Source organism: Leptopilina heterotoma, unplaced genomic scaffold, assembly GCF_015476425.1.
Source record: "Leptopilina heterotoma isolate Lh14 unplaced genomic scaffold, ASM1547642v1 Lhet_65, whole genome shotgun sequence".
NCBI classification, from domain to species: domain Eukaryota; kingdom Metazoa; phylum Arthropoda; class Insecta; order Hymenoptera; family Figitidae; genus Leptopilina; species Leptopilina heterotoma.
The window spans coordinates 1,858,337-1,881,679 of NW_025111152.1; the positions used below are offsets into that span (position 1 = coordinate 1,858,337).

Here is a 23,343-nt window from a genome sequence, read left to right on the forward strand (position 1 = left end):
AAATTCTTTTCCAAAATTAATTTATTTCGATAAATATCAAAATTTATCATAAGAATTCTATTCTTTTAAAAACTAATAAAATACTTTCCGAAAATAAAATTATTTTCAAATTTTTTTTTTTAAATTCCCGTTAAGAATTAAATTACCTTTTTTATGAATATATGTGGACATCCACATGAAAAGGGCCCATACTGTCGGTTTAAGTTTTCGAGATAATCGCAATTTAGTAATTTTGGAGCAAAATCTTAATTTTTTTTTTATTTTTTATTATCAATCTACATGTTTTGACAAGTCGAATCATGCGGTTTTCATTAATTTATCGAAAATTTAACTGTTTGATTTCATTGGTTCTTTAGAAAAATGAAAAGGGCCCATTTTGTCGGTCATTTGTAAAAGTAATCCGTATTTTAAAAATGGAGGTGTGGAAAAATTTAAAACCTCTTGATTTTTCATTTTTAAGGTGTCCTGGACTGTAAGCAATTCTTATCTGAATAACTTCCCAAAAGAACCAGAGATATTGATGTTAGAGTCTTTTTTTTCGTAATTGTCGAAATGAAAATTTGGATATTTGCGTCAATTTTTTCATAATAGAGATTGTCAAAAAATTTTAAATAAGTTTAATATCTATTCTTTTTCTTTAAATAATGACACAATAAAATTGTACCTAATCATTAATCTTGTAAAAAAATGGTTTTTTAATAGAAAAACCGTCCTTTTTAGAAAAGGGCCCATATTGTCGATTTTTCTCGTATTTTCAAAATTAAGAGGGGGGGGGGATAGTTTTAAAAATTTAAAACCTGTTGGTTTTTTATCTTCAAGGTGCCCTGAACCGGAAACAATTCTTGTCTGAATAACTTCCAAGAAGAACCAGAATACATCAATTAGTTGGTATCACAATCTTTAATTCCGTTTTTCTCGAAATGAGGTTTTTGGCGTTCTAAACTTTGAAATTCCGTAACTCAGCGAATTTTTAACCAAAAAAGTTCTAAGATCACTCAAAATTTTCCAAATTTTGACAGGAATACGCCCATATAGATAACTCCAATAGTGCAAAAATGGGCCCTTTTCATGTGGACGTCCACATATAACGAAAATCTTCTCAAGAATTAAATTATTGTCAGAAATTTTAATAATATTTTTGGCAAAATTTCAATTGTGTAAACGAAATTTAATCAAAATTCTTCGCATTTCAATTATTTTCATAAATTATTATTTAAATTCTTCTCAAGAATTCAATTATTTAAGAAAATTTTAATAAAATTCTTCAAAAAGTTTTCAATTATTTTCAAAAATTGTTATAAAATTCTTTAATATGATAAATTTCATTAAAATTTTAATTAAATTCCATAAAAGAAATTAATTATTTTTAAAAGTTTTGTTAAAAAAATTCTTTTTAAAAATTAAATTCTAAGAAACATTCAATTATTGAATGAATTATTTATTTTTGTATTTAAATAATTGAATTCTTGTCGAATTTTCTAATAAAAATTGATTTAAAAATGAATCATTTCAGTTAAAATTTTAGATAATAATTAAATATTAAAAGCAAGGGGGTAATATTTAGAAATAATTGAATTTTGAAAAGGTTTCGAATTCAAATCTTTGAAAATCAGAATTTTTCGTACAATTAACCAATAATTCTGCGTAGAATTAATTTTATTTTATTATTAATTCCGTGTGTATGTGTATGTAAGAATTATATTTTCATAAACATTTCGAGTTCCATAAGAGCTAAGGGAATAATTTTTTTAAGTTTTAAATCTCATTGGGAGTCACAAAATTAATCGACTGTGAACATCATTCAAAAAGTTTTATTTTTTAATTTGTTTAAGAGTTTTTAAATTTTTCAAAATTCGTTTTTTACAAATACTTATAAAAAAAAGTTCTAAAACTGTTTTTCTTTCAGGAATAACATCACCTATAGATCACGTAAAATACAGAGTCTATTTCAATTAATTAATTTAAGAAAACGGTCCATTATACTAATAGAACTGGGTTTTCTTTAACGTTAAACACATGTATCAAACTAAATTTTAAAATAGAAAATTTTTTTTCTATAAAATGCTCCTCTACTACAGTTGAACTAAAATCACGTTTTTCAGGAGAATTTCTAAGGCCGGAAGGATTTCTTCCAAGGTTTTTAACAGATTTAATTCAAATTTGGACTGTGGCTTTAAAACACTATTTTTTTTAGAGAAGTATACGTATAGGATTTTTCAGGGTTGATGCGTTTCCATTATATAATTATTTTTTGCGTAATTTCTTTTACAAAAAATGATATTTTTGTCATCAAAGTCACGCCATTTTGCCAAAAATGTTGTAAAGGAGCCTTTTGGTAGAAAAAAATGTTTATTTTTAAATTAAGTTTGATACATGTAGGGGAGAGTCTCCAGTTGTGAGACGGGTTTTATTTTTGACCCGTAAATTGTAAACGGGTAAACGAAATTGTAAATAAAATACACCGTTCGAAAGGTAACAGAAATACGCAACTTTTATTAAAAGAAAGTATAGTGTTTCGATGAACTCAAAAAATTTTACAATACATTTTCCAAGCACATCGCTTTTTTCAAAAAAAAAAAATGTCTCCAGTTGTGAGACACTCATTAAAAATTGCTAAAATTTAATAAGTTTGACATAAAACATTATGTTTAGTAGAAATAATTAAATATATTAATAATATATATTATTATATACTGAATAATAATATTTATTCGCCAAAATATGACTACCAAATAAACACAATTTAATAGCTTCAACAAGAGCATTAAAATTGATTTCTTCTGAATCAATTGACATTTTTCCACTTGACATGCCCAAATATACTAGAAAAAAAATCAAAACAACATTTAAATAGTATGCTTGCAAAGTCGTATTTTTTATGCTGCCCAGATGGGTGTTGACACCGTCTCACAACTGGTGATATGCTGTGTCTCACACCCAGAAATTGGCGCTATTTTGAAAAAGGAAAATTAAATTATTTTCAACCGTTGATTGGAACAATGCAATATTGCATCACAAAATATAAGGAAAACACTAAAAGAAAATGCATTACATTTACCTTTTCCAATTAATTAACTTGGAAAAAAAGTACTTTGCATTTATTGAAAAAACGCTTTTTAGTCGATTATCACACACAGTGTTGGTATTTAACAAAAACAGTTTATATATCCGCTTCGGCGTACACGAAAAAGTTGGCTCATATAAAAAGAAATGTTTTTATATAAACCAATCGGCTTTTTAATATTGCATGTTAAAAAAAATTGACTGTCTCACAACTGGAGACTCTCCCCTACTTATTAACGTTAAGGAAAACCCAATTTCATTATACTGTACCCTTTTCTTAAAATAATTAATTAAAACAGACTCTATATTTTATGTACTCTGGGTGATGTTACCTCTTAAATTTGTAGCTCTTTTTGAATCGCATCTCTGACCCCTTATTGAGCACTATTCGGCTACGTTAGTCAAAGTTATTAAAATTTTAAAAAAAGTTCCTTTTTGTGTGTTTTATATTAAATTGACATTTAATTTTAAATATTTTTTTGTCCATTGTATAGAAACTTCAAAAACGTAGGGGAGAGTGGGGCAAACCGGTCAAGTGTCAATATCTCTGAAATGGCGAAATTGTCAAAAGTGTTGTTTACAAATTTGAAACAACCAAGTGTAGTATACCTTATTTTTACCCCTTATTTTTTCAATTCGACAGTTTTCACTTGTTCTTACGGAAATTTTGAGGAATTTACAAAGCATTTCTTTCAGACAAATATAAGATCAATAACTCGATCTGCGCTCGGACGATCAGTATGAAGGCTGACAAAAGCTCCAAAATATGAAAAAAGTTAAAATAAAATTTTTTTAAAAACACTATCTTATAGAGCATGAAAATGCGCAACTTTTTTCTCTTGGGAATTTTTTTGTAAAGTAAATATTGTAGACACTGTTATTTTATTTATTGAAATAATGTGTAAAATTACAATGAGAGACTTAACTAATGAGAATATGAATTTATTGTCTTTGTGCGTTAAAGCATTTTTATACAACTAACTGAAGTTAGGCATGTACAAATTGAGAATCGCGAATATCGATATATCGAATAACAATCACTGAATAGTGTAGACGCGCGTTGTTTTAAATTAAATATATAAACTCAACACCCCCTCTCAACACAAGGCTACACTTCCAAAACTCTGAACACCAAGTCCATCCAAAAACTTTTTATGATTCGGCTGAAAAAAGCTTTGGTTAGCACATCTGCAACCATTTCCGTCGTAGGCAAATACTTCACATCAATTAAACCTTCCTCAAGAACTTCTCGAATGTAATGATGACGGATGTCGATGTGTTTTGTGCGAGCATGATGTATAGGGTTTTTCATTAATTCCTGCGCTCCTTGATTGTCGCAGAAAACTACCGTTGGAATTTTATGATTGAAGAATGGTAATCCAATTTCCTCCAGGAAACGACGCAAGTACACAACTTCTTTTGATGCTTCTGTTAAAGCCATGTATTCTGCTTCCGTACTGGAGAGGGTCACCGTCCTTTGTTTTCTTGACTCCCAAGAAATGGCTGAATTATTAAGCTTAAAAATATACCCAGTGTAGGATCTGCGGTCATCGAGAGCTGCTCCCCAATCTGCATCGACGAATCCAACAAGTTCATCACCGGTTCTCTTAAACATCAATCCAAGGTCGCTGGTTCCTTTTAAGTAACGAAGAACTCATTTTGCCGATGACCAGTGAATTTTTCCAGGATTCTGATTAAACTGGCTCAAGGTGCTTACGGCGTACGCAATGTCTGGTCGCGTTGACACAGCGAGATACATAAGCGATCCAATCAAAGATCGATACGGGATCCTACTCATCTCTTCGACTTCTTCGGCAGTATTCGGTTCCATTTTCTTGCTAAGCTTAAGATTACCTTCCAGCGGAGTATTCACAGGTTTGGAATCCTGCATTCCAAATCTTTGAAGGATGTCCTCGATGTATTTCTTTTGTGACATAAAAATTGATTTTGTTGATGAATCTTGTTTAAACTCTATACCGAGGCAATAACGTAATTTGCCTAAGTCCTTTATTTCGAATTCTTCGGTCAAGTCAGTTTTTAATTTCTCGAAAACTTTTAGTTGATTCGTAGCAATGATTAAATCATCTACGTAGACGACGACGAAAAGAATGAATCCATTTCCTTTTTGAATATATACGCATTTGTTACAGCTGAGAGGTTCCAATCCTAATGATTTGAGTTTATGATCTAATTTCTTAAACCATTGACGTCCAGATTGTTTTAAGCCGTATATTGATCGATTCAGTTTATATACAGCATTTTCGTTGATCGGGTCTATGAATCCTTCAGCTTGATCCATGTAAATATTTTCTTCTAAATTGCCGTTGATATAGGCCATGATGACATCAAGTTGGAATAGATCGAGACCTAATTCAGCAGATATAGCTAAAATCATTCGTATGGAACTTTGTCGGGCAACCGGAGCAAAAGTTTCGTCGAAGTCTGTCCCAGGCTGCTGACTATATCCCTTGGCCACCAAACGAGCCTTGCGACGTTCAACGTTTCCATCTGTGTTATATTTTGTTCTGAGAACCCATTTGTATCCGATTACTTTATTTTCCTTCGGACGTTTCATTAAAGTCCACGCTCCAATTTGTACAAGGGCATCAAATTCGGCTTTCATGCCTTTACGCCACTCGTCTGCGTAGGGTTTAGCAAGGGCCTCTTGAACGGATGGATTAGAAGGTTCTTCGTATGTTAAGGATGATGAGTCGGAATACTGAAGTTTTTCGTTGAAAATTTTCCGCGACCTGCCTCTTCGTCCGGTCCTTTCTATTTTCGGTCGACCAGAAATTCTCTTTGTGAGGCAAGGTGTTGTTTCTGTCGTACCCTGATCTGTGATGTCGTCTAAGTCACTTTCGGATCCATTTGAGTTATTTACAGGGTTAACTTCGTTGATGCACGGAATATCTGTGTATGGCGGATCTTCTTTAATGTCTAAATCGTTTCTGGAATCAGATGAATTGTTTTCAGGATCTATTTTGTTTATTTCCAGCAAATCTTTGCAAAATTGATCTTTGTTGACGTTTCTCGTTGATCTTCCAACATTTTCTTCTTCAGGATGGATTTCTTCTCGGGTTTCCATTTCGGTAAATTCTCGTTCTTTTCAGTTGCGGTGCTGCCCAAATAAACATCTTCCAGGAATTTAACGTCACGACTTAGTGATATTTTTCTTGTGTCCGGGTTCCATAAACGGTAAGCCTTTGATTCATTGGAATATCCAACGAAGATGCAAGCAATTGATTTCGACTCTAATTTATCTTTATTCGGTGTTTTGTCCAACATATACGCTTTGCAGCCAAAAGATTTCAAATGAGAGATAGTGGGTTTTATCCCAAACCACATTTCGTAAGGTGTTTGATTTTGTAATTTCCTTGTGGGACATCTATTTCGCAGATATACAGCTGTGGCTTTTGCTTCTGCCCAAAAGGATTTTGGCAGTTTTGCATGAAATAATAAACAGCGGGCCATTTCTACGAGCGTGCGATTCATGCGCTCCGATGTTACATTCTGCTGCGGTGTGTAAGCGATGGTATGCTCACGTTTTATTCCACATTTGTCTAAATTTTCGTTAAAATCCTTCCCAACGTGTTCCAAGCCGTTGTCTGTTCGTAGAAATTTAATTTTATTTTCTGTCTGGTTTTCCACGAGAGCTTTATATTTGTTGAAAGCTATCTTTACGTCACTCTTTTTCTTGAGAAAATGAACTTCAGTGTAATTTGATTTATCATCAATAAACGTAGCGAAATATGTTGCACCTCCAAGAGATCTCGTTCGAAATGGTCCACAGACGTCGGAGTGGATTGAATTTAATAATTTTTCACTTCTAGATTTTGAAACTTTCGGGAAAGGTGTCTGCGAATGTTTTCCCACGATGCATGTTTCACAGGTGCTTAACTTTTTGTTTATGTCGAGAGAGAGTCCATTAACCATTTGATCTGACGACAATCTTTTTAGACTATTTTCGTTGAGATGTCCAAATCACCAATGCCATTTATTTATTTCGCTTGACTTATTTAAAATTTCAGCTGTAGAACACGTTTCTGTTTCCGGTTTCGGTTCTGTAGTTAATAACGCGATTTTGGCATGAAATTTCGTTGAATGATTTGTTTCACTATTTACTTCGTTTTTCGGCTCAATAAGATACAATTCACCTCTTCTTTTACCTTTAAAAATAATTTCGTTCATTTTATTTCTCACTTCTGCATCGGTTTCATTAAACGTTATTATGCGATCTCCTCTTGTGGCTTTTGAAACTGAAAAAAGATTGGTTTTCAACTCAGGAACATAAAGTACATTATCTAATAGAATTTTTTGTTCTCGACAGCCATTTTTCAAAGTAAGATGAACAGTGCCTTTTCCGAGAATATGCGTGGTTTTGTCTACGGCCAGTCTAACCATTTGATTTTCAACTTGCGTAATTTCCGAAAAGCACTTCCTATTTCGACACATATGTGATGTGGCACCGCTGTCCATGCACCAAATATTGTTTGACGTGGATTCGACACAAAAGGCACAAGCGAAAGTTGCTTTTTCATTTACAGGATCGTCTTCCAAGTGAGTGACAATAAAAGCTTCTTCTTCTTCTGTTGCATTCGACGAAAATGGTTTTTGATCAGCAGCCTTTTTCCTGCAATCAGCCGCCTTGTGACCAAATTTCTTGCAATAATTGCAATTGAAACGTTTCTGTGGTGTTTGTTGATACTGGGGGTTTTTATTTCGATTTAAATTAAATCCATTAGATTTTTGGCGATTATAATTTTGATTTTGAAATGATTTTACGTAATGAGCCCCTTGCGTATCGTGTTCTTTTCTCGCGTTATATTCGTCTAGCAATTAGCAAACACTGTAGCAAACACTGTAGAGTAACAATATGGTAAGCAAGTCATCTGAAATCACAATTTGTAATTCTGTTAGTTTATCTAAGATACTAAAGAATTTATTCAAATGATCCGCCATATTGTCTCCCTCGTTCATTTTTGTAAACAGTAATTGTTTCAGCAAGGTCGCCTTCCTTGCTGGACCTTTTGATTTATAAACGAGATCTAACTTATCCCATACTTCTCTTGATGTTGTACAGTTCTTGATGTGACCTAATTCTGTAGGACTAATTCCGAGGATGATGTCAGATTTTACTTTCCTGTCCCTTTTGTCCCACGCTGCTGCTGCAACCTCATCATCTTCAGGTCTAGTTGTGGTTCCGTCCACATACTCCCAGTGATCATACTTTACAAGAACTGCCTCCATATGAAGACGCCATGTGTCATAATTATCCTTACTTAATTTTTCCATTTGAATTTGAAAATTTGAAGCCATATTCGTTCTACACTACACTTGTACACTGATTGCTTTCAACAATTCGACGGTTCTTTTGTCTTTGTCTAACATTCAGTAAACAACACTCGTCTCACATAGTCACATTACACGACTTTATTTTACACTCTTATTTATTAGTTTTCAGCTTTTAACTTGAAATCTGCGCGCACTTTCAACTTGAGTTTTTTTTTGTTTAGCTTTATGGAGCGTTCAGACCTCTGCAGCCTGTCTGTCTGCCTGCAGGTTGCCATGGTAACGTGCAAGAGTAAGTGAGTAAGGAAATTCAAATTTATTACACCTTCTCCCTTACTCTTATTGCTTCTGGCTGCGCAGCCAGACAGCCTGCAGAGGTCTGAATGCTCCTTAATACGCTTGTTTTTGTGATGATTTTCAACTATTTTGAGGTTAATTTTCACCTCCGATTAATCGTTTTTGCGTCGATTGCGCAAATTTAACTTCAGTTTTTAATATCTTAACGCAGTAGAGAAGGGTCTGGGCCCATAACCTGTTATTTTATTTATTGAAATAATGTGTAAAATTGCAATGAGAGACTTAACTAATGAGAGTGTTTAACAAATTTTTCCATCTTGTGAAATATTTTCACAATATTGCAGAATCTTTATGTGTAATATTGCAGGAATATTTCAATGAAATATTTTCTCAACTTTCGCGTCAATATTCCCACATAAGCGGACATTTTCCTGTTTGCAGAAATATTTCTAGAACTTTGCACTGAAATATTTCAATCTTTCAGTGAAATATTCAGGAAATATTTAGGAAATATCATGTGCTGTGTGGAATAAATCGTCATAAGTTAAACATATATTAACGGATTTTTACAAAAATTGGTATGCATGCGTATTAAGGTCTGCTAAAGACGATAGATGATAAAAATATTAAAAATGACCGGGGATTGGTTAAATTTATTTGATTTCGAACATAAATAAATTTACAAATTGCTTCCAAAATTTTTATTAGAGTTTTTATGAATAATTAAATTTTTTTAACGAGTTTCAGAAAAAACTGTCAAAAACAAATCTAGTTTTTTTTCTTTTGTAATATATTTTCGTTAATTTCTCATCGATTTCCAGCAAACTTTCCAAAAAACTTCTTTGATTCTTAATAAACAAATTTCTCACTGAAAGTTTGTTCAATTAAAAAATTCCGTGCAGTCTGTTTGTCGACGAAAAAAGGAAACTGTCATTACCAGCACTCATTGATTTATAATTAAATATTATTTAAATTTAATGAGAAAAAAAACTAGTAAAAATTAGGACAAAGCTGGGAATATTTTGTTGAACGAAAATTTAGTAGACACCCGAATAAATTCTCGAGATAATAATAAAAAATAAAAATAAATAATTTCTCGAGATAATTGGAGAATACAATTTAAATAAACGTTTTTTTAACAAACTTGTGTTTGTTAACTCGAGTTATTGAATTGGGAGGCTCAATTGTGGTCTAAAAATCAATTTGTCCACGAACGTGTTTTTGCCCCATTATGCGCCAATCCGAAATATTTTATTCTTAAAAGATGAGTAGTAAAAGTAACTCCCCTTTTTCAGAATGATTAAAAGGGCATCCGGGAGAAAAAGTGGTTTCCTGATAGACGTCTCATTTAAAAAGAGAAGTATATTTTGAGTCGGGATTTTTTGGAAAATAAAGAGGAACGCTCTGTGATCCGCGCTCTTCTCGGAATTTTGCAAAACTTTGATAAATAATTATTTGAAAAATTGTTTAAACATTCGAAAAAGGGGTTTTGAACGGTTTGGAAATTACGTCTCATCTTGAGAGGATAAAATATTTCGGGTTCATATTTGAAGGGGTGATAGAGGAATTTCGCTCTGTTTTTACAATAATTTTGCGAGGAAATTATTTTATTGATGATTGAAATTGGAGTAATTTGAGGTTGAGACATTTTTACAGTTCAGCCGCGGCCACTAGCTCGAATTGGCACCACCTTCTTGACAACTGACTAAAATATTCTTTTCTTTTTAAATGAGAAGTAAACCACGAAACAACTGTTTCTCCCACCTGCCCTTAATATAAACATAAGAAATATCACTCATTTTCACCACTAAAGCTTACTCGAGCGCCGCGGCACTTTCGTACTAAAACTTTCCGTTGAAACAGTTCGTGAAAGCTTGCTAAAAATTTACTTGTTACTTGTGGCACAAATTTATTTCATCTTCAGAGTACTTTTCTCTAAATTTTTGTAAAAAATTTCGAAAAATTAAAATAGGGAAGAAAATAATAAAGGACTATAAAACTTGTAATTAAATTTTACAAAATTCAATTAAACGGGAATTCTATTTTATTTACATCACATTAATAAAAGAAAAATTAACAATATGTAAATCGAGTCATAATGCCATTTTTGTTATTGAAATACATTTACATTCATATAAAAATGCAAAGCTGGTAACCAGTCAAATAATTCAATACAACAATTCACAATGTCTTGAATTTTCTAATGTATTATTTTAATCAGTTATATTTTTATTGACTCGAACAATTCTTAAATTACCTAAAATACTATTTCGTTGTTGATATCATCACCGAGAAAATTTGCAGCACTTGAAAAAGTGCGATTCTTTTTTTTCTATTTATTTTCAACATTTACATATATAGAATTCGAAAGTCCTCAAGATTAATTTGGATGAAAAATGGCCCCGAATATCAGTCTTTTAGGTTATAAAATTTTGTTTACAATTATGTATTATAATAACAACAACTGCAATTGAGCACAGCTTCTGGAAGCTCAGAACAAAATATGTAAATATAAGTACCACAACATATTATAAATTTAAAGGAGTTCTTATCCTATTCACATTCAAATGTCTCATATGATGAACTTATTTCGAAACAAAAAAGTAACAGAAGTTTATTCCACTACATTATTAGTTTTATTGAGAACAGAGAAAGAAATGTAACATGTTTATAATTAACGAGTAAACAACGTGAATTTATGTACAGTTTGCATTCACTGATCATGCACAATTTACACTCAATTGTTGATTATACCGAAGCGTGTATGTGACTAAATTTAGTAATTCTTTATTTTCCAAATGACCGAATCCGAATGTACCTATTTGAACCTTAAGTTTTCGACCAAACTTTCCCGCAAAGCATCAAGTTTCCCAAAATTTTATAGGTTATACTACGACTTTTGGAGTCTTTAATCTTTAGGTTATGTTTGTAATTTTCGGAATGAAAATAAACAAAGCAGATCAACTCTCAATTTTGAAACCACTGATGTTTGTCTTCATTACATCTAAAATAATTAATAAAAGATGACTTATATTTTACATAATTAGACAAAAAGTTATAATTAAGGTAAAATATCTTAAACATAACCTTAAAATGATTAGCTTCTTAGGTACCACTCTACGGAGCTCGACAAATTTATTAAAAACAGAAAACAAATAAGTAATTTTTTGTAAAAATAAGAATTGACAGAAAGTGAAGTTAGTCGTGAACATAAGTTTAGCAATTTTAATTCCGTGATAGTATAAGAACATATGTAATAATTCCAAAAAAATATACATATTTATATTTAAGTCTGTCTTGTTAACTTTTAAGTTTTTAAATTATTCAATAGTTTTCAATTAATTAGTTTTATTCTTTTATTGCCTGTTTATATTTCTAGTTAAAACGTCCAGAAGTTTCTTTTTAATCTTCAGTCCACGTTCGCTTATAACGTTTTCTCACGACGGTCATTTTAATTATTACACAAGTTTTCATTAGCTTTGCAACTAAAGACTCCAAATGTCACAGTGTAATCAAATTTTATTTTTTAGGAGACTTTCGATGCTATGTGAGTGCAGCGCAAGCTTGCATGGCATGTAATCTTGTTCCAAGGTTGCCCTGCAAACTAATTCAGCAAGCTTGCACTGCAAATTTGCCGCACGTTTACGGATATATTGGGTTACTTGATATTTCGAAAATTAATATTAAACAATAATAAATATCGTGCAGCAAATAATTAAAATATTTTACTCTGGTGGTTAAGTAATAAAATGTTTAAAATAATTACTATCTAAAACAACTCTATATATACATATAACGTTAAGATAAAATAAATTTAACATAAATAGTTCCCAATGATGTATAATACTTTACGTGTGTCTTTGTTAACAACATTTAAAAATGACAATTCTCTAATTATAAATGCACACGTCTAAATTGTCAGATATAATCAACGTTCCAGTGTAATTACTGTTGCCTTTAATGAAATGTGTCTCTGAATAATTTTTGCATACATTGCTACTGTAAGTACTTACGACAAGAATAAAAATAAAACAAAAATTAATTAAAAATCACACTTAACATTATTTAAATCTAAAGCTATAACTACTTAAATAGTTAACAGTACTATTAATTAATAATTAATTACTAATTAATAATTAAGAGATAAAGAAAACCCTGAAATGTTTCAGTACTGTAATAAAATTATTTCAGTTTAAGAAAATAAAGTACTTTTTTAACAATAAATAATAGTCAAGTTATAAATATTACTGTAAAATTAACTAACAAAATTGAATAAACGATATTTATCTAGAAACCGTTATTTTTGTACACTTGTCTGAGCGTTTATTCTGTAAGTTACGTTAAAAATGTTTAACGAAAATTCTGCTTCTTTTTTTAAAATGATGTTGCTTTTTTTGAGAAAATACTGTTGTACCGCAAGAACGGCTATACTTTAAGTTTACGCTTCTTGGTGAAGGCAGTCTTAACCACATTCACTGTTTCTAATATGATACTGTCTAATATCGCTACTGTAAGCTCATTTTTAACTGCTAACTCATCGTAATGAAATTTAGTCCATTCCTCTTCTTCAGCTTGTGCCTCCCTCGCAAGTAATTCATCAACTCTGTCTCTACGTTTTCGACTCCACCGCATCACCATATTTTCACGTTGCAACTTTGTCTTGAAACCAAAAAGTGTGGCAACTTCCTTATTCACATAATCTGTCAATTCTTCCAGACTCTTTGGAACTTTGATGGCTGTTTTTGTTTTAACATTTGGTCGTGTCCAACTTGGACCAGGCTTATCGTCGTTCACGCAAAAAACTTCGGCAATTGTCTCTTTGCAGAGGTCGAAAAGAAATGTATTGTAAATTCTCCTATCTTTTTTTAAAGAATCATTGTCTTTTCTCAACTCCCATATTTCAGGTGGGGCTTCTAAGCTCATGATGTTCTCACCATCCTCTTTTGCTTTAAATATAATAGATGTTGCTCTTTCTATAAACACCGTGAGATCGTCTACATTTGTAGGAATAACTGCCGGTGGTGGTGATGGAGAACTCTGAGAAGTGGAAAGTTTACCACTACTAGGAGGAGTGTAAGGAGGTGGTGGTTTGTTTGGAATTTCTCTCACGTAGTAAGATACTTCTTCAGCTTCTAATTTTTTTATCTGCAAGAAGATAAACGTTTTACATTTCTTTATGTTAATGTAAATACAGTGAGTTCTCGCGAGTCGTTCAATTCTCGAAAATTTTCAAGATCATAAAACTCACGAGTCGTTCAACGCATAAGCCACGCCTACAGGTCGATTTCAGGGATGTGTGAAGCATATTTATCGCCCCGAAAGACACAATACGCAATGGCTTTGGTCCGTTTAAATTATACAGCCCTGAGCACCGGCGCGCGCATACTAGAAATTGAACGACTCGTGAATCGGACACTGATCAGCTGTTGAACGACTCGAGAGAATGAACAACAATTACACCAATTAGTAGTGCGTCTAGATACCGACTTGAGAATTATAAGTACAAACTCGTACAGCCGGTTTTATTGACAACCGAGTTCTAAAGATGTGTACCGGACAATAGTCGACCGAGCGCACCAATATCTCGATTCCATTGAAAAAACAAGGTTTATAGAGAGCATAATTTAATAAATAAAGAGCGCATGAGGAGTTACGAATGATTACGAGTGTCAGCGATTGTTTCCAAGATTTTCCCTACATAATTACGCTGTGCCGACTGGAATACCTGGGTCCATAACTGACTATAGTTCCGATGTTAAAAGCAGATTATATCTACTTTCTAGAGAAAATACTACGCTACATGAAGAAATTACAAGCCTCCTCAATACCATTGCTCCGTAAGCGAACGAGTATGGAAAAATTGAATTGTAAGACTGTAGAAACTAAAATCAGTAAGTCTTTGTCTATCGAAAAGTGCGCCTATTTGTCAAAGTCATAGCCAGGAATGGAGGGGAATACATCACCGTATATAGTTTTCAATGTTCGGTAGTTGGTTTAGTTAGGCCGTTTAAAACCAGTGACCCCCTGATATTGTTAAAGACTACCGTGATATCGAAAAGAAGGGCTAGGACGTACCTCTTCTCGTTTTCCGAAGCATTTCGTCTAGGCCAAGGGCAGTCTTCCTAAGCCATCCCAAAAGTAGTCGATCAAAAATCTCCAAAGACCGAGAGTAGGCACACCGGTCTGTATGATCGCACCTCGGTGTCGTGTCCTTTGGAAAAGAAGCGAAGCTTCACCCGCTTCTAACTGATCGTATGAACGTATCAACTATTAATATGATTCATACTAAAGATTGGTACGGACCATACTAATTTTTTGTATTACTTTGTCAAAAGCTGATACGTTTGTACTATTAAATATAACCTAAAAACATCGTTTACCCCTATTTGAAATGAATCATATTAAATTTTGAAACAAAAAGTCTTTCAGTGTATACATGGAAACAACGGCCTCACCGCGTTTATTCCTAACTGTCTGAAAGATTGGCTCTGTCCGTAATTTGTTCCTCTGTATCTTGTAGAGGATGCCCCAAACTGGAGGACTTGAGAAGGCTTCGGTTGAAAGCATAAATGGCTGATACTTCAAGATAGTGCGGGGCTGCGCAGAACCTTTTCAGCATCCGTTTCATTTGTGGTCTCCACAATGAAGCCGGAAGAGTCCATTCTACGCAGTCCGCATACCTGGATTCCCTCCTTTGTCGTGTTTAAAGTGGAAGTGATCGCGAGTTTACTTCCTCGCTTGTGCTCGCATCCGCGGATGTGGGACCCGGTACGATAAGGACCGCGTGTGGAAGAGACTTTTTATTGGCATTCACAACGCGGACCCTTTCCGATTATCTGCCGCTTTTTTTGTTTGCGGGGTGACGCTGGCGGAAGTGGAAGGGGTAACAGGCATTGAGTCGCGCGCATGACTTCTAGAAGTCTGTGGGCGTGGATTCAGCGCCTTTGAACCCCAGTAGTTTGTTATAAGAGAGTGCCGTGCTCGCTATAATTAATTTCTATTTTTGTAATATGTTTACACTTTATAAATAATCAATATTACAAAATGCCCGTGTAGAAATTTTGCCATGGCCCTAATATGGGCCCGAACTGGCGTTCCTATTATTGATATTGAAACACCTTCCTATGTTTCATGACATATTATGGCCAAAATATGGCAATTTCTACACGGGTATAATCGATGTATTGTAATTTCCCCTATTGCGCCTCGAGTCTATAATTTCAAGACCCCCTCCCTCTTTTAAAATATTTAAATTAGAGACATTCCACTGTACAACTTCGTGCTTGTAAATAAGATCTGACTCAATTTTGCCCAGTAAAAATCTCTTTAGAGGATCCTTTAATGTTCCTCTACAGGCACCTTGAAGAATCCTTCAGGAATGTTTCACAATATCCTGCATAGAATCGTGACAGCACTTAGGGGAAAGGTGTACGAGATGATCCCCCTAAGGGAAAAAACCTGTTATTCAAAGAAAAATCAACATATTCGAGTTTTTTTTTGTACGCACTACTAGATAATTAATCTATCTAACTATTCTGATTTGAAATATTTGCAGCTAATTAATACTTTACTATTAAATTTAATTTTTCTAAAACCTTACAAAATGATCATCTTGGACACCGGGGTGTCCAAGATGATTCCCATGGTATGGGCAAGATGATCCGTAGGGTTATCTTACCCCAATTATTGGAAAATGAGTATAAATTGAAGGAATAACAGTGTATTAATGTTAAATATACTTTATTTAGGCCATAAACGCTTTTGACCACTCACCACGATTCGTTTTCCTATTTTATAATTACGAGGCATTGTCTACAACGAGAAAATTAATAAAATAGATGTAGATGTCAACTTTTTGGTTTAGATAAGTTAGTTTTCATAATAAAAAAATATAAGAAGCGAGAAAAATTGAATTTTTTATTATTACTAGAAAATTCACTTTGAGGTGAGACGAAATACATGGGAATCAGGGGGGATCATCTTGTACACCCATTGAGGGATCATCTTGCCCCAAATGCCACTATTTTGTAATTTGTTCGTAACTTAACTGTTATTCCATAATACCAATCAGAACACTTAGTTGAAGATATACTGAAGCCGTGAGTACAAGAAACATGGAATTTCAGCTACTACAACAAAAGTTATCTAAGCCCAAAGTTAAGCTTTCCTTAGATCAAAAGTATAAAATTTTTATTTTTTCCAATAGAATTTTTTTAATAATGGTCTCCTTGACCACTATGCATTACTTCGCTTATAATTTTTTTAAAATACAAAATGAATAAAAATGGCGAAATTAATCTAATACTACATTAAATTTAGAAGAGATTTCATGTTTAGCTTATTGAATATAATGCAGAAGTTAGGAGAAGTACCAAATAATATCAAATGAAATTCGAAAAATGGAAAATTTAACAAAATAAAATTTAAAAGTCAGAAAAATAATCATTTGTAAAAAAATAAATAAGTATTTAAGTCGTCAAAATCCTTTAAATTTGTTAATCAAACTTTTTAATAAATATACAATCACCGCTATAATATTTGACAAATAACTTTAATATTCTACAAAAAGTTATATAAAATACTATAGAGTTAGGTTAGGTATTATATGTAAAATTTATAATTCTAAAGTGGACTTTTGTCCGCCTTTAGATGCGTACTGGCCCACTGTGGATTTTTTTTTTAAATTCCCAAAAAATACTTCCCTTTTCGCAAATTTTAAGCCTATTTCTCGTGAGTTACTTAGATGTCCCCCCTTAAAGGAACCATTTGGACATTTTTTAACATTATTATTCGAGTATAAATGTGAAATCGCTATATTTTTATTATTTGACATTGTCCACTTTAACCCCTTATATTTTCTAAACCGGACAATAAAAAAATATTTTTAAAAATTAATTTTTTTGTATCACTGGACTTTTTAAGTAATTTTATTTTAATATTGATGTTAGGCAAAACCGAATGCTGAAAACTCACTTTGTTGCGCAATGCAGCGGCTAAATGAGCAAATACTGAATTTCGATAATTTTGAAAAATTCTGAAAAAATAATCAAAATCATTTCCCCCGAACAGGATTAAAATTTGCGTAAATGGAAGTATTTTTTTTTGGAATTTAAAAAAAATCGAAGGATACAAACAGATTTAAAAATTAAGTTTTAATTTAAAATTTTTTTTTATAAAATTTTTGAAAAGTTTATCAAAAAGCACACAATTTTCATGTAAGAAAGTTTAAAACTGATCCACATTTGTAGAAGTTATGAGCATTCAAAAAAAAATATTTTTTCAAACGTAAAATTTTGAAAAATTCGTATCTTGTAAACGGTTGGATCCGTTAATGATCTTGCATGCTTTTCTGAATTAATTTATTTACTTTTTAACATCCTGCGCAGTAGTTTTCTGAGTTTCTCGTATGCACAGTTCACGATCCTATGTAGGATATTGTAAAGGAACTCTGGAGGATCCTTCAAGGTTCCTGTGGAGGAACAGGATCCCTTAAGTATCCTGCAAAGGGATTTTTAACTGGGTGCACTCCTAATATTGTTAACGATTATTTATTTCTCTCTCTTAAATGTAATATAATTTTATTTTCCAGGTACAAGTGTCACGTGTCTGTTTTGAACAGGAAAGGTTTTGTTTATGAACCCTTTTGAGAATTTTTTCGAGTTTTACAAGAAAAAGGTTCGATAGCACAATTTAAGGATTCTCGTAGCGAGTGATCCCGTTTCAGTGCGTGTAAATGAGAGTATCCAAATACTGTAAACTCTATTTATATAAGAATTGGCAGTTTACTATAAATTTTATCATGGCTTTAAAATCATATGTTTAAATCCTGACAAATAAGAATTTTATTAAATTCTATAACAATATCAAAACCCATTTAAACCCTGTCGAAAAAATTGGAAATAGTGTTTTATAAAATGTTTATTCCATGTAAATTGCGTGTTTAAGAACACAATAAATGTGTTTGATGCGTGTATATTGGAACGTTTCAGTGTTTCACAAATACTTATTTCATTAGACTGTGAACTTAATGTTCTCAAAGTATAGTTGAACCCTGTTATGTTTTTTAGAAAAGTGTTTGATGAATGTTCTTACTAAATTTGTCTTATCAACACAAAACTTACCTCAAGTTCAATTTGAAGTTGTTCTATTCTCAGAAGGGTAGCATCCAATTCTGAAACTTCCAGACCAGGTTGCTTAAGAGATGCTGCAAAATAACACATTCTTTTGTCAGTAACTAATAGATGAAATTGCTATTGCTTGCTAGGAAACAAAAAATCATCTGGAATTGACATTAAAAATAATAGAAAACTATTATTATTGTACTTCTATATATTGAGATAGTTGAGATAAGGTAAAGGCTTATCAGTTCAAATGCATCTTAAATGCGAGTTCAAACTTTCCCACTTTAATCTTCAGAAGCAAAAAAATTTGTCGAGAACAAATTTTTACAGTATAAGCACCTGAGTATCAAATCTCAAGCGCATTGGATCAATTTTTAAAAAGTCTTCCGACATATTGGATCCGCCATAATGAATTTCAAAATTTAGCATCAGATTTGTTATCAATTTGTCCCCTTGATTTAAGTCATATTTAAAGTGCTTCAAAAAGTGCCAAAAATGTGACTTTTTGACCCTTAACTCCCGTTTTTCTCAAAATTGAAACTTAATGGAAAGACTTTACTCTCAAATTCGTAATGTAGGACAAAAATTCTATAAGAACCACCATCTTTTATTCTTGTAGTAAAATTCTGAAAACCAGTGTAACATAACTGATGAATTAAATTATTCATAAACTTGAGAAGATCCTCAATTCTTGTATAAGATTTATTTTTAATTTCAAAAGTGAGTTACATATGGGACATTCCAGGCCACATCGGAAATTATTTTGCTTTTGCATCTCAAATTTTTTTTCTTTTAGTACTCTTTGAAATGAGCTACCTTGATTTTTTTCAAATTTTTTCATTCAGCGGTTCAGGAGATACACATTTTTGAAAAATGACGTATTTTACGTAAATTTTTTCTTTAAATGCTTGTAACTCAGTCAAAAATTGATCAAATTGGACGTTTTTATAGTGAAAAGTTTTGTTTTTACGCGTAGTTTTTAATAAAAATATTTTTAAAAAAATTTTAAATAATTTACGATAAGATTTTAAAATTTTTAAAATAAAATTTCATTTTTAACAATGTATGTATCGATCAATTTTTTTCAAAATTTTTTGTAAAAAAATAGCTCTAAATTAACAATTTTTAAGCCTTGTCCGATCGTAAGCAAACGATGGGATCTATTTATTTTGAAATTTTTAATTTTTATATACACAGTGAAAACGGTAGGCCTAACTTGCTATTTGACCAAATCACAATTTTACACAGAAAGAAGGTTAAGTTTGGAGAGACTCAGCCTAAAAACACATTTGCTGTGAAGAATTTGTGTGATTTTGTCAAATGAGGAGCTGTATCGAAGAACTCGCTCGACGCTCGAAAAAAGGGGATAATACCAGTCAGGTAGCAGTGAGGACCTCTGGGTCGTTCACTGCTACCTGACTGGTATTATCCCTTTTGTTCGAGCGTCGAGCGAGTTCTTCGATACAGCTCCTCAAATGGCAAGTTAGTCATTTGGCCACCACTGCGTATATAAAAATTAAAAATTTCAAAATAAATAGATCCCATTGTTTGCCCACGATCGGACATGGCTTAAAAACTGTTAATTTAGTCACGGGGGTGAAACGCTTAGTGGAAGGGGAGCATTTTTTGTGACGTCACTGCCGCGCAAAACTGCTGGAGTTTTGAAGATACTATTTTCTTAATTCTAATGGTCGCTTGATGACTCCAGCAGTACAATGGTGGATAAAGTACATAAACAAGATGTCACAACAACATCACAACAAGGTAACAAGATACTTGAGATACTTATAAATATCTCACCTGTGAAATTCGAATAGTGCTTTTACGTGCAAATATGAAAAAAATTTGAGGTTAATCAATGGTAAGTACCCCAAGCTTATAATTAAAAAGTTTCCAAAAAAATTTAGAAATAATTAATGCATGTTATGTTTTTGTAGGTTAGAATTACAATTCAGCTTGATTGTTTTTTAAATTTATTATAATTTATATTACATATATAAATAAAAGAGTGTTTATTAAATAATATAAAAAATATTAAGGAATAAAATTGAAATAACTTTAAGATTTCATGAACTATACTAATTGTTTACTTTTCCTTTCAGCATTATTCCAGCATTTATTGAGAAGAAGAGCGAATTTCGACAATTCTGCAATATTGACATTTGTCGCAGCGCAGCAGTGTTTTCATTATTTATTGTAAGTGTAAAAACGAATTTTTAATATTCTTTTAAATAAATAAGAAATTTTTTACGACGATTATTATTATTATTCTAATATTAATTGTAATTGTTCTCTTTGACTAACGCGTCAAAATAATATTTTTCTATTTAATTTTAATATATTTATGTAATATAATATATATATATATATATAAATAGTACTATAAAAAAATTTTCTCTATTATTATAAAAATATTCTCGTTATTTTTATATGTTATGTGTTTCTAAATTTTTAAAAACGGTTTTTGCAAATATTTCTAAAAAATGGTGAATTAAAGTTTCGGAAATATTTGGAAAAAACGATTTAATATAATTTATATTGTCATGTTAAGTGTTTCATTTTTCAATTTAAAAAAATTGTATTGTCAAGTATGTGTATATATTTAAAAATGATAAATAAATTATATTTTTGTTTACACTAAAATACTTTGTCTTATTTCTTTTCAAAGTAATTTTATCGAGTTAGCTTTGTTATTACTTTTCCCAGAAGACACTTAGATAAAAAGAATAAGTTAAAATTGTAAATCACTACTAATAAAAAAAACCTTTTTGATTTAAATACAGAAAGTATTTTATCAAAAAAAGGTTTTTTTTATTATTAGTATAGTGTTTATACAACACTCTAAATCTGAATCTGAAAATTTTATTGATTCTAATTCAGTGGCCCAGTTTTCTTTAATTGATTAGTGGAATTTTACTGAGAATAAGTTAAAACCACTGATTTATCAAAGAAACCTGGGCCACTGAATTGAAATCAATGGAATTTTCACTGATTCAGATTTAGAGTGTACTTTAAATATACATATATAAATTACAAGAATTTAAAATTCCCCGCCCAGCGCCGCCATGTTGCCGCGCAAAACTGCTGAAGTCAAAGATATGCCTATTTCTATAGTAGCGCAATGACTAGTGTATTGCTCTGCCATCAGTTTTACATTGCGTTTCACCCCCGTGAATTTAGTGCTAGTTTCTTACAAAAAATTTTGAAAAAAATTGATCGATACATACATTGTTAAAAATGAAATTTTATTTTAAAAATTTTAAAATCTTATCGTAAATTATTTTTAAATTTTTTTAAAATATTTTGATTAAAAACTACGCGTAAAACAAAACTTTTCATTATAAAAACGTCCAATTTGATCTATTTTTGACCGAGTTATAAGCATTTAAAAAAATTTATGTAAAAAACGTCATTTTTCAAAAATCTGTATCTCCTGAACCGCATTATGAAAAAATTTGAAAAAAAATCATGGTAGCTCATTTCAAAGAGTACTAAAAGAAAAAAATGTATAAAAAAAATTTGAGATGCAAAAGCAAAATGATTTCCGATTTGGCGTGGAATGCCCCATATATATATATATATATATATATATATATATGTCGTAGGCAGATAGCATAATCCGGCAGTAGGCAAACTGCCTAGGCAGTTGGCCAACCGCTGGCAGTTAGCAGAATGACTGGTTTAAAATGAATTCAATTAGTCATTTAGTCAACTGCCTAGGCAGTTTGCAAACTGACCAAGACGTTTCAGGCAATTAGAAAAAAAGAAGATATATTCAAAAATCGAAATATTGTAATAAATGATATTAAAGGAAATATTGTAATTTATTAACATTTGTTATTCACATGTACAAAGTAAACAAATATAAGAAGTTATTCAAAAGAATATTGTTGTTTTCTTACATTATATAAATAAATTATTAGGGCCTTAATTTCGAAAACGATTTAACTCAAACTCAGATTGATTAACTGCATTTCCTTCCATTTTAAATTTAAACACTAATATTCCACTTAATTAAAAAAATTGAATTTTATTAACTGGATGAATAAGACGCAGCTGAAATTTGCAAACGACTTTTCGAAACTAAAATAATATTTGATGAATTTTGTAGTTAAATCGTTTTCGAAATTAAGGCCCTAATATTTTATTTATATAATGTAAGAAAACAACAATATTCTTTTCAATAACTTCTTATATTTGTTTACTTTGTACATGTGAATAACAAATGTTAATAAATTACAATATTTCCTTTAATATCATTTATTACAATATTTCGATTTTTGAATATATCTTCTTTTTTTCTAATTGCCTGAAACGTCTTGGTCAGTTTGCAAACTGCCTAGGCAGTTGACTAAATGACTAATTGAATTCATTTTAAACCAGTCATTCTGCTAACTGCCAGCGGTTGGCCAACTGCCTAGGCAGTTTGCCTACTGCCGGATTATGCTATCTGCCTACGACATATATATGTCGTGGCCACTTAGACGAATCCGACATTAAGCTAAGTGTCCAGACAGTTAGCTAACTGCTGACAGTTAGACGAATACACGTCGATATCGTCTAATTGTCTAAG

At 31.6% G+C, this 23,343-nt stretch overlaps 2 protein-coding genes across 6 annotated transcripts in view; both read right to left on the bottom strand.

Annotated features, from left to right (window-relative positions):
- Positions 1–7,044: 7,044 nt before the first annotated feature.
- On the bottom strand, positions 7,045–8,379 carry LOC122509978. Its single transcript, XM_043624342.1, has 2 exons — positions 8,125–8,379; positions 7,045–7,767 (listed from the first exon to the last, which is right to left on the bottom strand). Exons 1-2 carry the CDS (start codon positions 8,377–8,379, stop codon positions 7,045–7,047), a joined length of 978 nt encoding a protein of 325 aa, XP_043480277.1.
- A 2,296-nt stretch (positions 8,380–10,675) lies between these two features.
- LOC122510000 (centrosome-associated protein 350-like) overlaps positions 10,676–23,343 on the bottom strand; it is a 69,403-nt gene continuing 56,735 nt past the window's right edge. For all 5 annotated transcript variants that reach the window (XM_043624372.1, XM_043624367.1, XM_043624369.1 and 2 more), the window contains 2 exons: positions 18,771–18,853; positions 10,676–13,794 (listed from right to left, as the gene is read on the bottom strand). In XM_043624372.1, coding sequence (XP_043480307.1) covers positions 13,075–13,794; positions 18,771–18,853 — 803 coding nt within the window. In that variant the 3' untranslated portion in view covers positions 10,676–13,074. The remainder of the gene's footprint in view (positions 13,795–18,770; positions 18,854–23,343) is intronic.